The 15,755-nt window shown below is 51.9% G+C and overlaps 5 protein-coding genes across 5 annotated transcripts; 3 read left to right on the top strand and 2 right to left on the bottom strand.

Annotated features, from left to right (window-relative positions):
* Positions 1-263: 263 nt before the first annotated feature.
* LTHEOB_5987 (Iron-regulated transporter) lies at positions 264-2,077 on the top strand (the record flags this gene model as incomplete). The annotated part of the gene is made up of 6 exons (XM_035515192.1): positions 264-633; positions 685-854; positions 910-949; positions 1,001-1,158; positions 1,220-1,717; positions 1,775-2,077. The coding sequence occupies 6 exons, from the start codon at positions 264-266 to the stop codon at positions 2,075-2,077; spliced, it is 1,539 nt and encodes a 512-aa protein (XP_035373118.1).
* A 1,095-nt stretch (positions 2,078-3,172) lies between these two features.
* LTHEOB_5986 (uncharacterized protein) lies at positions 3,173-3,721 on the top strand (the record flags this gene model as incomplete). The annotated part of the gene is made up of 3 exons (XM_035515191.1): positions 3,173-3,377; positions 3,428-3,620; positions 3,667-3,721. The coding sequence occupies 3 exons, from the start codon at positions 3,173-3,175 to the stop codon at positions 3,719-3,721; spliced, it is 453 nt and encodes a 150-aa protein (XP_035373117.1).
* A 775-nt stretch (positions 3,722-4,496) lies between these two features.
* Positions 4,497-5,305, bottom strand: LTHEOB_5985 (Ed24 elicitor protein; the record flags this gene model as incomplete). The annotated part of the gene is made up of 2 exons (XM_035515190.1): positions 4,497-5,111; positions 5,165-5,305. 2 exons carry the CDS (start codon positions 5,303-5,305, stop codon positions 4,497-4,499), a joined length of 756 nt encoding a protein of 251 aa, XP_035373116.1.
* Positions 5,306-9,241: 3,936 nt separating this feature from the next.
* LTHEOB_5984 (Proline permease protein) lies at positions 9,242-11,068 on the top strand (the record flags this gene model as incomplete). Its single annotated transcript, XM_035515189.1, has 6 exons — positions 9,242-9,373; positions 9,431-10,143; positions 10,210-10,268; positions 10,323-10,404; positions 10,519-10,585; positions 10,643-11,068. 6 exons carry the CDS (start codon positions 9,242-9,244, stop codon positions 11,066-11,068), a joined length of 1,479 nt encoding a protein of 492 aa, XP_035373115.1.
* Positions 11,069-11,648: 580 nt separating this feature from the next.
* LTHEOB_5983 (uncharacterized protein) lies at positions 11,649-12,565 on the bottom strand (the record flags this gene model as incomplete). Its single annotated transcript, XM_035515188.1, has 2 exons — positions 11,649-11,915; positions 11,969-12,565. 2 exons carry the CDS (start codon positions 12,563-12,565, stop codon positions 11,649-11,651), a joined length of 864 nt encoding a protein of 287 aa, XP_035373114.1.
* Between the last annotated feature and the right edge of the window lie 3,190 nt (positions 12,566-15,755).

The following is a 15,755-nucleotide window of genomic DNA, read 5'->3' as shown; positions in this document are numbered from 1 at the left end:
TACAGAACATGTAAAATCGACATTGCACCACCAGAAAAGGCAACCACGTTCAAGCCGCTGTACAAAAACGTCATGGTACTCCCTGGGATCAGCCGAGTTACCAAATAAGAAGATCAAAAAGAATGAGTGAAAAGTGCAATCACGTGCGAGATGAATGACTCAGCATTGTCGATAAGATGGACCACCTGTCACACCATCGCTTGGCTACTTTCTTTCCCTCACCGTCGCTTTATTCGCCGCCACAACTTCCCAACATTCCCGCCATGGCACCGAGCGACGCGGATACAGTTCACACTCCCCTTCTGTCCAATACTCCTTCCCCACCAGACAACACGCTCAGCCAGAATCCGCCGGCCGAAGATGACGTTGCCGCAACTCCGCCGGCAGGCACAGAAGTCGAGGTGCCAATGGCGGTGCGGAAGCGCCTCTACGTCTCGCATTTCCTCTCAACATGGAATTCGCGCGTCTTTGAGTTCGGTGCCGTGCTTTACCTCGCGTCCATCTATCCTGGGACCTTGCTGCCGATGTCGGTGTATGCGTTGAGCCGGCAAGCATCGGCCATAGTCTTGTCTCCGGTCATCGGGCGATTCATCGACAACAGCAACAGGCTCAAGGTCGTGAGGCTGTCAATTGGTGAGTGTCCCACTAATTGGTGAATTTTTCATATTCTGATATAATTGGCAGTCCTACAAAGATTTACCGTTGCAACTTCTTGCGCCCTCTTCTGGTTCCTGGCCACAGGATGGAGCTGGGTCAAGGCTCTGCAGTCCGGCGCACTGGCTATTCTGGCAGTGCTTGCTTGCATTGAGAAGCTTTGCGCTATTATGAACCTTATTTCAGTTGAGAGGGACTGGGTATGTTGGAGACAGTACTCCCAAATTTCATGTCGTTTGCTCACCGCTGCTGCAGGTCGTTGTGATTGCCGAAGAGAATGAAGGAGCTCTGAGAGGTACGGTGCCCTCTTGTAACAACACATTAACCACACTAACTTCAATGCCAGTCTTGAACGCACAGATGCGCCGAATTGACCTCATTTGCAAACTTGCCGGACCATTCTTCATCTCCATCCTCGACGGCGTATCAACCGAAATCGCCATCCTGGTCAACCTCGGCATGAACCTCGCCTCCATCCTCATCGAGTACTTCGCCATCGCCCGAGTAAGCCCGCCCTCACCCCAACCACACCTCCTCCTTCCTCACTAACCCACCACCACCGCAGGTCTACCAAATCGTCCCCGCCCTCCAACAACCCAAATCCTCCTCCTCCTCCTCCACTCCCCACTGCCCCCGCAGCAATGGCCTCCTCCAAACCATCACCCACGACCTAACAACCTACTTCCGCCACCGCGCTGTGCTGCCCTCTTTCGCAGGGGCCCTGCTCTACCTCACCGTGCTCTCCTTCTCGGGCCAGATGGTCACGTACCTCCTCTCCGCCGGCTTCAACTCGATCCACATCGCCATCGCGCGCACCGTCTCCGTCGCCTTCGAGCTCTCCGCGACGTGGATAACGCCGCGCGTGATGGCCCGCATAGGGCCGATCCGGACGGGTATCTGGTTCGTCACGTGGCAGTCGCTGTGTCTGGCAGGTGGTGCGTCTGTGTTCTGGGGCGTGCAGGACAGGCCACTGGTGGCGGCGGGGGGCTTGGTCGCGGGGTCGATTTTGAGTCGGGTGGGGTTGTGGGGGTATGATCTTTCGGCGCAGGTTATCATCCAGGAGGTACGTTGCCCGGTTCCCCTTTCATGCGGGCGTTGTTAACTTTTGGCACCACAACAGGAAGTCGAGGCCGACCGCCGCGGCGCCTTCTCGTCGGTCGAAGCGTCCTGGCAGAGCGCCTTCGAGCTGTGCTCGTACGCGTCGACGATCGTCTGGGCGCGGCCGGACCAGTTCCAGTGGCCGGTCTTGCTGAGCTGTGTGGCTGTGTTCAGTGCGGGCGGGCTGTATGCGTCGTTTGTGCGCGTGCGGAGGGGACATTTGCTGCATTTCTCGAAGTGCATCGAGCACCGGCCGGGTAAGGGAAGGCAGGGGCACGACGGGGCGCAGGGGTATGAGAGGCTGGTGCAGTCGCCGAATGTGTGAAGAGGGGGCTTGTGGTTGATGAGTGCGGGGAGACTGGGGGCTGGGTTTACCCGGGGAAGGACGGCGGGGAAAAGCACGCTGCTGAAAAGGAGCTTGATTATTATTAAAATTACTGGTGATGCGGCTGGACTGGGCGCGAAGCTGAGGAGGTGAACGGGTGATGTATTGAGCTACCCGAAACAAAGCGCGAAATACCCCCTCGACGATCGTCCCTACCAACACCGGCAGTCATTAGAATATTGAAATCAGTGCTGGTTGGCTATACCGTGCGCGCTGTATTGCTTCCACAATCACAAGCACTTACATGTGTGAGTGAAATTTCTTGAGCGGAAATCAATGTCTGGTTGTAGTTGATGTTGGATCTAGACGCACACGAAAAGTGCTAACTCGAGTTGGTGTTGGGGCTAGATGAAAATTGAGTTGCTAAAGCTACTGTTAGTAAGTGAAATTGCTGAATCTGTTGTTAGCGCGACATGTCCGCACCTGCAAACAGGCCTGCTTATTGGATCGATTTGGAACCCCGCTGTCCTTGCAAGCGGGTTCAATCGAGACCCCGGCTGCAAATCACCCTTTCTTCCAGAGCCGCTTGCGTCAGCCAGCAGAACCTTAATTTTTATGCGGGGTAAATTCCCTCATGCGGGTAGTGGGCAAGGGACTGTTACTTTCTAGTGACTGCTCTAGCGCCATCACGCAAGCCTGACTTTATTCAGACACATACTCTTAAATGAAACATAGCTATCAGTTCGCAATTGGCTTGAAAATTGTTGCTTAGAGTCGCCTGAGTAGGTCATGGTGATAGTAAAGCGCAAGAAAAACGAGCCATGCAAGGCATTTACCAGCGGGACTGCTATTTTTAGTGCTTAGTCTGTGACGCGCATGTTCCATGCGAAGTTGAGACACCCCTTGACCGACCTCTTTTTCCATCTCTTGCAGAAGGTCTACCTCATCCCTTAGAGATCCTGTCTTCCATCATACGGAAACGTGAAAATCGAGCTCAGCTATTGAATATATAAATGGTCGAGAGGCCTGCGTTCACTCACTCATTAACCATCAATCCAAGAAAACCAGCTCTTACATCACAAAACAAACTTCAACATGCGTTATTCAGCCATCTTTGCTGCCGCTTCTGCCCTCCTCCCCTTGGTCAGCGCCGACTGCTGTAGTGCCGGCAAGTGTCTGCAACAAATGGGATGGGATGACGAAGGGTGGTGCGCCAAGTGGGCATGTGACGATGACACGCAGGGTACCCCCTGCTGCGGCTATGGCAGCTGCAACATCTTCTGTTGCAACTGCGACGGCGGTATGTCGCAACCTGAGGCTGCATCGGGATTTTTCGCTAACATGGTACAGGATGCCGCCGAGCTGGAGGCGCGCCAGCTGGACGCAGAAGCGACATGTCCCCCAGAGACCCTGAATCAAATGGCTCCGACGAAGCCTTTGCTGCTGCCGATACTGATAAGTCTGGAAACATCACCTTGCAAGAGTACACCAACTACATGAACGTTGGCAGTGATTCCGTGAGCCACATCGCCTGGTTCCTGAAGTAAGTAAATATTCGATCTTTTTTGGATTGCTGCTAAATGATTCAGGCACGACAAGAACGACGACGGCGTCATTACCCCGGATGAAGTGTCGCGTGGTTAGAGTCCTGCAACTACTCTGCCCGCTTGCATCGAATGACGACTCTCACCGAATTGAGAAATGATAGAGCACTTGCACCCTGCATCGGGTGTTATGGGCCAAGGTATGCAGTCGTGGACTTCTGGTCCAAGTCTGAAACAGGTGGAAATATCTGTCCAGAAATCAACCATGTTTCAAAGGGCAGCCCGCAACTCTATGTCACAGTTCATAGTCTGCATCAGAATACATTCCCTATGAAGTCTTATTTTCTTTCATCTTCTGCAGATGCCGTTTGTGCTTTTGGTGCTCATAAACGTCTCCTCCTGCTCAGTGCTTATCTAGGACTATTCTGGAACATTACATCTAACGACTCGCCATTCCACAAAACCAGACCTAGGATTGAACAGAGATCGGCCTTTGAGCGTGGCCTTGCATTCATGCGGGGAAACGTCGCATGATCCTGGTGGTTAAGGACGTCCAGATTTGCCACAGACTGCAACCCAGGATAGAAAAAGCTCCGAGGCTGGGGGCCGATACAGATGAAACAGCGGTGTCCCGGGATCAGCTTTCAACGTAGTGATGGCCCTTCTGTGTGCATGCTTTCGGGAATCAACTGGGGAGCCACGTGGGGGCGGGAAGTATCCCAGTTCAGTGGTGCAAGGAGGTGGAGGGTTGCTTTTACTCTTCAAGCCCAGTAATTGCACAAATCCTTCCAGAATGCATTTAACTGATTCCATCTTGCTATCAATATTTGTTCGGCCGTTATCTTCTATTGAGCAATCCATCCCATACTCATAATTTAGCTGGTGGTCTGGGGGACACCAGTGCAACCAATAGCAATACCCTGGGCGAACAGACCGCCAGCCACAGGAATGAAACCAGCAACAGCCTTCGCAATCTCACCCTGGATACCGCAACCACCAGTCTCAGGGTTCTTCGCAGCACTGATGCTGATAATCAGATCATCAGCCTGCAGCTGGTTGTCGATGTAGGCAGTAACGCGCATCTCGGAGGGGACCTTGTAGCCGGTAGTCTTGATGCTGCACTCGACCTGGCTGGCGATGTCGGACGCGTCCTTGCACGCGTTCTCACAGCTGGTGGCAGCAGCCGGGCCGCACGCGGCATTGGCGTCACCGGCGGTGCCCTCCTGCCAGGTGAAGCCGGTGCAGCCGCCGAAGACGTCGTACTTGTTGCGGTCGGCGATGTTGCGCAGCACCTCCCACATCGACTGCACCAGGCCGTCGCGCATCTGGTTGACTTCCAGGCCGGGCGTCTGGCCCCACGCGCCGTTCATCTTGATCGACACGGTCAGGTCCGGGTCGCTGTCTTCCTTGGAGGTGCACGGGTTGTTGTCCGTGCCCGTCGACTTGTCGGTGATGACGGACCGCTCGTTGCCGGCTGTGTCGTAGATGGTCTGATGGGGGGTTAGTTGGGTTCGTGCAGAGGTCGAGGTGGGGGCAGACGTACCTGCCAGGTGGCGGCGAACAGGTCCATGTTGCCGACGTCGATCATGTTGTCGCTGTAGCGGACATCCATCTGAACTTCGGCGGCGGCCTGCGAGGCCAGAGCCGCAATGGCGAGGAGGACGGCGTTGTTGGAGGTCTTCATGGTTGCTTGCAAAGAGTGGCTTTCCGTGGCGGAGTGTGTGGAAAGAGGGTGTGCAGTTGATGGATGCTGATCCGTCACTGCAGGCTGGATGCAGGGCTTTATAGAATTCGCGCTCTCTCGGAATGTCGTTGGCCTCACCGTTAGGCTTGGGCAGACAAGTTAGCTTCAACCTAGTGTGACTATTGATGTAGGGCCTGAAAGCACAGAGCTTGTGGGATGAACCATTTCTTGGGGTACGCCAAGATATCATATCTCTTGGTCTCACAAGACGTGGTGCTCTGCCTTGCGGCCAGCTGGCCAGGAACCAATTCAGCGAGTCAAATAGCGCGGTTTATTCAGGGAAACATTGGTGTTCTGCTGTGCGGATCTGTTGATCCGTGGTGGCCTGTTTCGATTTGCGGTCAAACAATTGCTCACTAGCGTTAGTCCGGAACGCCTTTGCCGAGTACGAGAGAAGGCGAAGTTGCAGGCACAGCGTAGAACCCCCTGAACCTCGAACAAATTGGTAGCCTTATTCATTCCTTACTGACTCTTGAATTTCAGAGCCAAGACTAGGGCGCCCGCTTACCAACGACTCCGCTGCCGATCATTCGCTCCCGCGCGGCGACTACCGAAGAAGCTCCCGATCAAGCACGTTAGTCAAATGCACGGGTCCTTTCTAAACGCTATCTCTTAGATCCAGCGTTTGGCCTAATAATAGCTAAATTGCGCTCCGTTCATTGATAAGGGGAACTTCCACGTTGTTTAAGGCGAGAGGTGGTTCCGCAGGTGAAAAGTCCCAGTTCAAACCAGCGAGTCATATCAAACTTACGGTGGAGACAGGCATCCACAACCCGAAGCGACCGCCAAGAAATATGACGTACACATCCTTATACCACGAGGAGCTCTCCTTACAAGGCGTACTGTGCTGCCCCAAGTAATTTCGGCAAAGGCTGACGGTTGGCTTAGAGAACTGGCTCTAGTCTACAAATGGAACAAGATTCAACGGGATCCACCCCCGCATTACTCGCACTCAACGAGACAACCGCGTGTGGATCTGTAGATGATTCATTGATCGCCAGAAGGAGAGTCGGAGAAGCGGCACAACGCTAAAATCAGGGAAACAGATGGAGAAAATGTAGTACCTTATCACCACCAAAGTGAATGTTGAGAGTCAAGAGACCGAGTCCCACAATCACCGCTCTTGTCGCTGCCTGAGGGCAGCCCCTTTGACGGCTCATGCCGCGACATACCACTAGTGTGCCGCTCCTGCCGAACGTCCTTCCGGCTTGACTGGACCGGCACTTTCAACGAAAACCCCATTGAATACCTCGTCCAGCGCGAACATTGTCTGCACGATTGCGAACGGCATTTTGAGCTCCTGGATTAGCCTATCCTGTGATCGAACTGCTTGTTCGTGTTGCTCTTCTAGAGCTGGAAGCTCTCTTTGACTGCCAAACCGAATCGGCAAATAGCCTCCTCAATGCTCCCGAATGGCGCTGCAGCATCCTTTCATTACCCAGGTCAAGGCCTGCCTCAGGGCGGATCCAGCTGCTTCGGATGATCAGTGAGCCTTTTTCTACAGATCTGAGGAACAAATCCTCCCTCAGTTCTGTGATGCTCTTGCTCGACGTATGTGGATGCTTGCGACAGTCAGCCTCCACCCAATGCTGTAGGAATCATCGTACCAGTAACCAGTATGTATCCAAACGGAAAGAGACCAACTCACAAACATGCCGGCCATGGGCGGGTTCCGGTTGACAACACTGGGGAGATACTTTTCACAAGCACCCACAATCACATTCCGCCGCTTCGCATACTCCTCCCGGATGTGGATCAACCAGTCAACATAGCCCTCGTGGCCCCACGTCTCATCCAGCAGTTTAAACAGCATCAGCTGGCTGGGCCCCCCTGCGTCGACAATTCCGCATGCTTTACACACACCGCTCAACCAGCTCGTCGTCCGACGCCACCACCCACCCACCCGGACGCGACTCCCCGGCGCGGCGACCTTCGAGAACGAATCGAGCCGCACAGCCCGTACCATCCACATCCATGCTCTCAGCCAGCATGCGCAGCGTTATCTCGAGCGCAGACGTGCTGCCGACGCGCGCTCATGGCGACACCTCCCAATCACGGTAATGGCGGATCGTGTGCACGCTTTCCGTTGTGCTCTCGGCAAGCCAGTGCGGCCTTGGTGGGTAGTTGAAGGCGGTCGCGATGTTGTAGTTGGACGTGCCGGCGGCCGTGTCGTGCTGTCGAAATGGCCGGGGGAGGGCGCAATGAAGGTGGGGTCGTCGAAGTGGAAGTATTCTGGTGCACAGAGGCCGCCGAGGGAGATGGTGTCAGGCTGGCTGAGGTGGGTGGAGACGCCTTTGATGCGGGAGGGCGGTGCGGGCGAGGCGATTCAGGGCTGAGTCTGGCTGTTGGGTTGTTTCGTTGGTTTTTTCGCTGGAGGATTTCTCGGTCTATGACGAATGGATTGGGTGTCTCTGCTGAATGAAGTGATATGAGTACTCAACGGTCTATTTCTGTGCTAATGGCTTATGAGCACGGGAGAAAAATTTAAAATCCTCGCTTCGCGATGGCGCAGCGGTTCTCTATTGCAATTTTTCGGCCTTCCTCCGCCGTACGTAGATGTCTTCCAGGTCCATAACCTGACTGCGCCTATTGCGATCGAAGTAGAAACTAGAGGAGCGTCGCCAGTGGTGGTTGTCTGGGGAGGCATTGGGGCTGGGATGAGAGTTTGTAGCACTGTGAAATAGACGGTAGGAATGCAGTCACAATTCTAGAACGGAGTGCACATTACCAATTTTAAGCCCAGGCCTAAGGATGCTATGGTAAACCGAAACGTGAATTCCGATGACCCTCGTGAGCAACGCTATCGCCAAAGAGGCAGAAATATCCGTCGGATCTTTTGAAATTGAGCCATGCCTAAACAGGAAAGCTTTGCCGGACCATCACAGCCATCCCATCGTACACCGTCACTGACTGCTATTGAGAAGAATAAAATAAAACGTCGGCACGCTTGTTGCGCTTCCAGTCTATTTTTAAAATGACAAAGGGCTTTAGACGGCTGGTTTTGTGGCTTTGGTAGTCATTTGCTTCGCATGCTAACTTCTCAGTAAATGACAGTTAATACTTGTCATCTTTACCACATCTCCCGAATTCCGTAAACGACATATTCAAAGTGAAAATAAAGATATTTGCTGTAGAGTGTACATACTGCCCAGAGTTCGCACGCCTCGCGCCTCCCGAATGATCTCAAAGATGACTCAGTCTGGCAATTCCAAGTGTCTACGACTGAGCTGTAGTAACTCAACCTTCAAAGGGTGCTCTTTCTTCGGGGTTATGACCTGGAAGCCTATCTTATCTCTTTTAAAATTGTCATGAAGATATCTAGTAGGCGCTTGCTTAACGTATCTGGGATTAGCCATCGCTTAGTCTGACCTCGGCACTCGGGATGAAAACCGCTTGCCACTTTCCAAATCACTCACCAGCACTTACACGAATCTACTATTTATATAAAGGGATTTAAATTTCCTAATAGTGATGATATAGGCCAGATCGTTGGTGAATACTGCGTTGAGTTGATTATAGCATTATCCAGAGTCCACGGACCCTGTTGGATGGAAGGTAAGCACAGTTGTTCACCAGATCATAGCGTCCCGTAGACCTTATCATCAACAGGCTTCCCCGCATTTCAATCTTGGCTTAACCTTTGTCTCTTTATAAGCCTGTCTCCATGCAAATTCAGCACCTGCACCAGAGTAGCCTGCCGTCGTTCCTGCCTTCTTATCATCTTCTACAGTACAGAGTACGAGCAACCAGGCCATCATTTGACAGCCAGCTTCTCTCATCTCTCTTCCTCCTCTCATCCCATTACCACGCTCTCTGCCTTCACGCAAACTCTAGTGTTCTCTCAGCAATTGACTCGGTCTTCCGTCCCCCACCCCCATGGCCACCGACATCGAGAAAATGTGCGAGAAGGCCGATGGTAACGGGCTGCCCACGACCGAGGGTGGCGCCAGCCCAGGTTTGGTTCTAACTGGCGAAGTGTTTGAAGGCAACAAACAATCGACGCATCGAGTAAGGCTATCTCTGTTTGTACTGTAATGTTATGTAATGTGCTGAAACACGATGTAGGGACTCAAGTCGCGCCATGCGCAGATGATTGCATTGGGCGGCACGATCGGTACCGGCCTGTTTGTCGGCTCAGGCCAGACACTTGCCCAGGGTGGACCGGCACTCGTCTTAGGATGCTACTGCTTCATTTCGTTTCTCGTCTTCTGTGTCATCACTGCCGTGGTTGAGATCGCAACGTGGCTGCCCACGCCGGGAAGCTCCATGAACCTCTTCGCCTATCGATACGTCTCTCGGTCACTAGGGTTCGCCCTGGGCTGGCTCTACTTCTACTCTCTCGGAATCCTGGTGCCATACGAGATCACAGCTGCTGCCATCGTAATCGACTACTGGGAGATGCCAGTCGACATCAATATCGGCGTATGGATAACAATTATGCTTGTGGCCATTGTCGCCCTCAACGCCCTCCCCGTTCGCTACTACGGCGAGACAGAATTCTGGTTCGCCGGAACAAAAGTAATCATGATGCTCGGCCTCATGCTCGTCTCAGTCGTTCTCTTCTTCGGCGGCGGGCCTTCGCATGATCGTCTTGGATTCCGCTACTGGAAAGATCCGACCCCGACTTTCTTAACTTCCGGAGGTACTGGCCGATTTTTGACGCTGCTCCGGATGCTGAGCCTGTCGGTGGCGCCGTTCGCCTTTGCGGCTGAACTGCTTGTTGTCACGGGAGGCGAGATGCAGAATCCCCGCCGGAACCTTCCTATCGCCGGTCGTCGGTACGTTTACCGGCTGATATTTTTCTACATTGGATGTATCCTGTGTATCGGTGTTATCGTTCCAAGCAACGACCCCGATCTCACCAATGGCGGTACCGGCGCTGGCTCATCGCCTTTTGTCATTGGTATGAACACAACATTGGATCTGCAAAGTCCCATACTGACACTTGGCTATTTAGGAATGAAACGAAACGGCATTCGAGCTCTCGACTCAGTCGTTAATGCCGGCATTCTCATATCGGCATGGTCTGCGGGTAATTCGTTTCTGTACCTTTCTTCGCGTTCTTTATACGCACTGTCACTGCAGGGCTCTGCCCCACAGTGGTTCAGTGCTTGCACTAAGAGTGGAGTCCCGTATCGCTGCGTGATGGCCAGTAGCATGTTCGCATTTCTTGCGTACATCAACGTTGCCTCGTCTGCGTCAGTGGTGTTCAATTGGTTTGTGAGTACACGAATCCTACTGCGTACTCAAAATTGGGACTGACGTTTCCGGAAACAGGTCAACCTCTCCAACACGGCTGGGTTCATCTCCTGGATTTGCTGCGGTATTGTGTACCTGCGTTTTCGCAAAGCCGCACGGCTGCAGGGCATTGAACCGCAACTTCCCTACCGTTGCTCGTGGATCCAGCCTTACGGCACATATCTCCAGATGGGAGCATTTACATTCATGGCCCTCATAAACGGGTTCTACGTCTTCTGGCCGCACAACTGGAATGTGTCTACCTTTCTTACCGCCTACATTGGTATTCCCCTGTTCTTAGCCATATATTTTGGCCACAGAGTATACTGCATGAGAGAGGCATGGGCGCGTGATCCAGTAGACGTCGACTTGCACACGGGTCTTGATGAGATCATTGCCGAGGAAAGGCCACCAAAGGCGCACAAATCGAGGTGGGGGAAGGCTTTCTCAGTGTTCTGGGAATAGGAGATTTCATCCCGATCAACGGATAAGTTCTTTTTGTATGGTCACCCAGTAGACAATGAGGAGTTCGACTATGATAAGGTGGAGACACGTTTCCGAACATTTATCAATACGATTACATTCACTACTGTACGAGTGACCAGCAGACTTCCATCCGCACCGACATCCAGCTCAGAGACGGGCGTTCTCCTCAACATCCAACGCTCTGCGCCTCGGGCCACCTCTACTCCATACCCAATGAACCCTAAAACCCTTTAGCAGTTCATCGGTAGAATCTACTCTAGCTGAGAAGTACAACATTCGTGAGGCAGAGTCAAGATGGTTCTGTGGGACGGTGTTGGGCCGACGGCATTAATTTCCTATTTCGGTATGGTTCGTATTGCCCTGCTCTGCGATGTCATTGCTGATGGCCTGCAAAAATCGTACCCACGCGAATATGCGATAGCTAAAATTATGACGAAATGCACCGTCATGAAGAACATCGTACTGAAGTACAAAGTGTGATTGGTTTCCCTACCTTTCCCACGTTAGAGAAACCACGGAATTGCAAGGATTTGAGGGTCATGTTTTCCGGCATCTCCGATTACAACGTCGGGAAACTGATATGCTCAAGATTCAGAGCCATGGAAGCTTGCGGAGGGAATGTCAGTGCCCCACCCGTCGAACTCTCGCTCTGAGGAATATCGTTCTCGCCTGATACTCCGCCCGCTGACTCTAGCCCTGAAACCCCCTGAAACTGGAGGTCTCTGCTCCCAGGAGATATTGTTTTCGTGTACTCTATAATTGACCAGATCAGCTCCGTGTCGATCGGAGACTCATAGTTCTGGATCAGCGCAGCCAGTTTCCGAGCCTGCATACCTGTCAGTTGTGGGGATTGAACGAAGAGCCGCGAGAATGACGTACGAGGTCTGCAAGCACAGGCATCAACGCTCCCATGCCCTGCACAAAATGATAACACAGCTCTACATTCAGCTTCCCCCGCTCAGAGGCCTCCTGCTCGTCCACCCGGCTGTTCAAATAGATGATGCTCGCCGCGATGGCGGCCGTGAATGCCAGAAATGGATCCGTGACTTTGATCTTCTTGTCCACGATGAGGCGCACAAAGTATGCAACCCACTTGGTATGGTAGCGGGCCTGGTTCGACGTCGAATCTGCGAATGACAGTGGAATTTTCGTATACGCAGGCGGCAGGTGCAGAGAAAACAAAGGATGGTTCAGCAGCGCGAGAGACGAATGGAAGCCGAATTGCATGAAGAGCCACGATGACCAATAGCCTTGAAACTCCTGCACCTGCTCTCTAGTTTGTTCCACGAAGCCCACGTTGGCCCATCGATGCTCCTCGGGCCAGATGGTTTCGAAGTGCTGGATCTGCGCCTGAATCCGGCTGTATTCTGAATCCGCCATCCAAGGGAGCTCCGGCATCTGCGCGTCCCGGTACTCGATTGCATAGCGCATCACGCGACCCCAGGCTGAAGTGATCTGCAGGCAACATCCTGTCATTCCGATGTCCAGCGGTGAGTCTGGGCTGGGATTGCGGCTCTCCCTGTTTCCCTCCACTTGTGCCCGTACGTGTGGAGGCAAGTTTGGAGGGCTGGGATACCTCGGAAGGTGACTTTCTTGGATCATGATGTGACCGGTGCCCGATGCGATGGAGAAAAGCCGCTCAAGCGCGAAAAGACTCCAGCAGCAACAGGCAACATCCTCTCTCTCGGTGAGATTTGCCAGATTTCCGGCTTTTAAAACCTTTAGGGAGTATGCGAGTTGGATACCTATGCCGAGAGTAAGGTTGGCGCGCTGCGGCAATCCATCTGTACTGAGGTCAGATATACCCCTGCGTGCAAAATTGTGGGTATTCACCTAAGTAATCTGCAAGGCAAAGCATGCATGCCGCCTGAATCACTGACAGACCAATACTTTCAGATATCTCCAGGGCTTTGAATACAAGTGATCGGGCAGTTTTGTTATGTGTGTCAGATGGCTGGCTGGAGTAGCGGTTCATAATAGCCAGCATTCCATGGAAGAGCTCTGGGCTGGAGCGAAGTCGATCCGCATCTTTTAGTACCGATAATGGAAGTATTGGTAGCGGCTGTAGGTGAATATGTTGGATATAATTTTCGACAACGGTTTCGAGGGATTCTGACGGCAGATGCAGATGAACTTCTGTGTCTACACTTGGCTGTAATGGTGTTGAGTGCACATCTTCTTGACAGGGGTTCAAGGGTACGTCGTGGCCCGAAACAGGCGCGGACGATTTCTCGCGTGTAATTGTGCGGGCGCGGTTTGCCTTGTGCAGTCGAAAATTATACTGAGGCCTATAAGAGCACGGCTGGCCAAGCCTCTCGCATAGCGAGCATGCAGGCTGCTCCCCCGAGCATTTTGCCTTTCTTTTCCTGTATGAGATCTCAGAATTGTCGTGGGGTTACATGATGCTTGCCGATGAGCGTTACCGGCATGGCTCGCAAGCTTTTTTGACCCGTTCCAGTCTGGCACGACTTTGCATCATTGACAAATATCAGCACGTCGTTGTGTCGTGATGGAGCTCACCGCTCAGGTCCATAAACAGTACGAAAGATGCTGTTATGGTAGAGATTGCTCCAAGAGTGGGGTGGCTGTGGTGGGAAGCGGGGTAGTATGAACCGTGCACGATAGGTACGTACCACAAAACTCCTACGCCGCAGGAGAAGACAACAGGACCATGAAATCCTGCTCGGTATCTAAGATAATCAATACTTTCCAAGGCAATTGGTCTCTGATCTGCTCAGTCTAATGGACCTTTCACGTTTTACTACACAATTAAAACATGAAGAGATAAAAGGCGCACTGATTACAATTGATTTATTGATTCTGCAAACTATGTATAGTACAGGTACGGCTGGTCCTCTGACAGGGATTCCCACTCCAGCCGGGAAAGTCTCACGGCTCAACATGGTTACAGCTCTCCCGTTCCGCTATTCTAATGTATAAGCTCCCAGAGCAATCGCACGCTCGGTCGTAAGTAGAATGGAAAATATTATTTAATATGGAAGCCAAATACATTGATTACTGCTCCAGGATCATCTCAGCTCGTAGTTCGACACTAAGTGTAGTCATTGCTAAGGATCGACTTAAAGAGGTAAGTAAGAATATTAGACTGTAAGAAAAGAAAGGAGAATGGTTCATTCTAATTACGGAAAGCAAATAAAAATACAAACAAGTGAAGCTTGAACATATAACCAGCATACGCTTGCTACTCCAACACCAATGTGCTTGTACTGCGAGAATAAGGGACGACTTCAATGTTTTCTAGACAATCGGTTGGAGGGTGACGCGTCAATGAAACGCACCATACCATGGCACAAGCCCTAAAGGACATGTTCCGGATGCTCTCGGAGACGACTCAAGCATTGGTGTGGTGGTGGGTTTAAATCGCGCATACGCTCATTTGCACAACCAGCGGCAAACGGGTGTTGAGAAAACCGAAAAATCGGCAACTTCTTATTTATTCACGAACAGCAAGTGAGCGAGTAAGTCCATCAGTGCCGACTAACCATATCTGACCGTGCGGGACTAACGGACTGCACTCCGGATTTTGTTCTTATTCTTAATTCCGGTCCGCCGCCACTGGTCCGCTAAACTCCATTCCATAATTCCGTCGACCTTCGCTCGGATGCTTTAAGGTCTATCAAGATGGGAATAGCTAGTGTTTGCTAACTACAAATGATCTATATAGGTATTAATATAGACCAAGGCTTAGAGTCTTAACCATCTAAAACGGCCTACCAATATGCGTTTTCGCCACCAGCTCGAATTGAAAACCTATAGCTCCTTTTTAATCACAGACTTCCCTGGCGACAACGGATATACTACGACCGAAGGATACAAGGTCATTACCCCTGACTTGCTAGACTACGGAGACCTCGAAATCTGCCCAAGTCCGCAAGAGTCTGGATGAAGACTATTGCAAGGACTTTGGGTTGCGAACGCCTTTCGCTGCGAATATGTCCTGCGTCATGTTGGAGGCAATACTGGACCCGTGAGGAATGGACGATAGAAACTGGTACAGCGCAGTGAAAAGGCGGAACTTGTTGGTGCCGAGGATGAGGTGCTTGGGTATAGTAGAGGATTGGGCGAGTGTTAAAGGAGACATTTTGGATGTTGAAGGTTGGTGGTGGAGGTAAATTTGTTGATTTAATTGCGATGACTAAATGATTTGGACTGGCAAAGAGATTAAACATTCCACAGAAGATTACCACTGCCGTTTGCCCACCTCCTGCATCATCCGCCCTGCGTAGCCCTTCCCTCTGTGCTCCGGCGTCGAGATTGATTCGAGCTAGCCCGAAACGATATTAAAATAATCTTCCCCTTCTGTCGATCCATACCAGCCAACTTTGGAATGAAATCTATCCCAACTGCGAAAGTCTTATGAACTTTTGCTACCGAATGCAGTCACGCTCTTGATTAGGGTTTACTTGTATAGTTAGAGAGCGTTACCTTCCTCGCGTTTTGGAATTCTTCTCTATAGCCTCGATTTTACTGGTACTGGAATAAAGTACGTCTCGCGACCCCGAGTTTCATCTCCGTTACTCCAATCGGCCTACCTTGCATTAACTTCGCTGCAACCGTTCGCCCTTGACTAGCGGTATTCGTCGTACTACCTAACGGCAGAAATGCGAGGGATACATATACCCACCCCCCCAAGGCCAATTTCACG

The sequence above is a fragment of the Lasiodiplodia theobromae genome, assembly GCF_012971845.1.
Source record: "Lasiodiplodia theobromae strain AM2As chromosome Unknown scaffold_17, whole genome shotgun sequence".
Lineage (NCBI taxonomy): Eukaryota > Fungi > Ascomycota > Dothideomycetes > Botryosphaeriales > Botryosphaeriaceae > Lasiodiplodia > Lasiodiplodia theobromae.
Note: the sequence above shows the minus strand (reverse complement) of the source record. Positions and strands in the feature narration are given on the sequence as shown.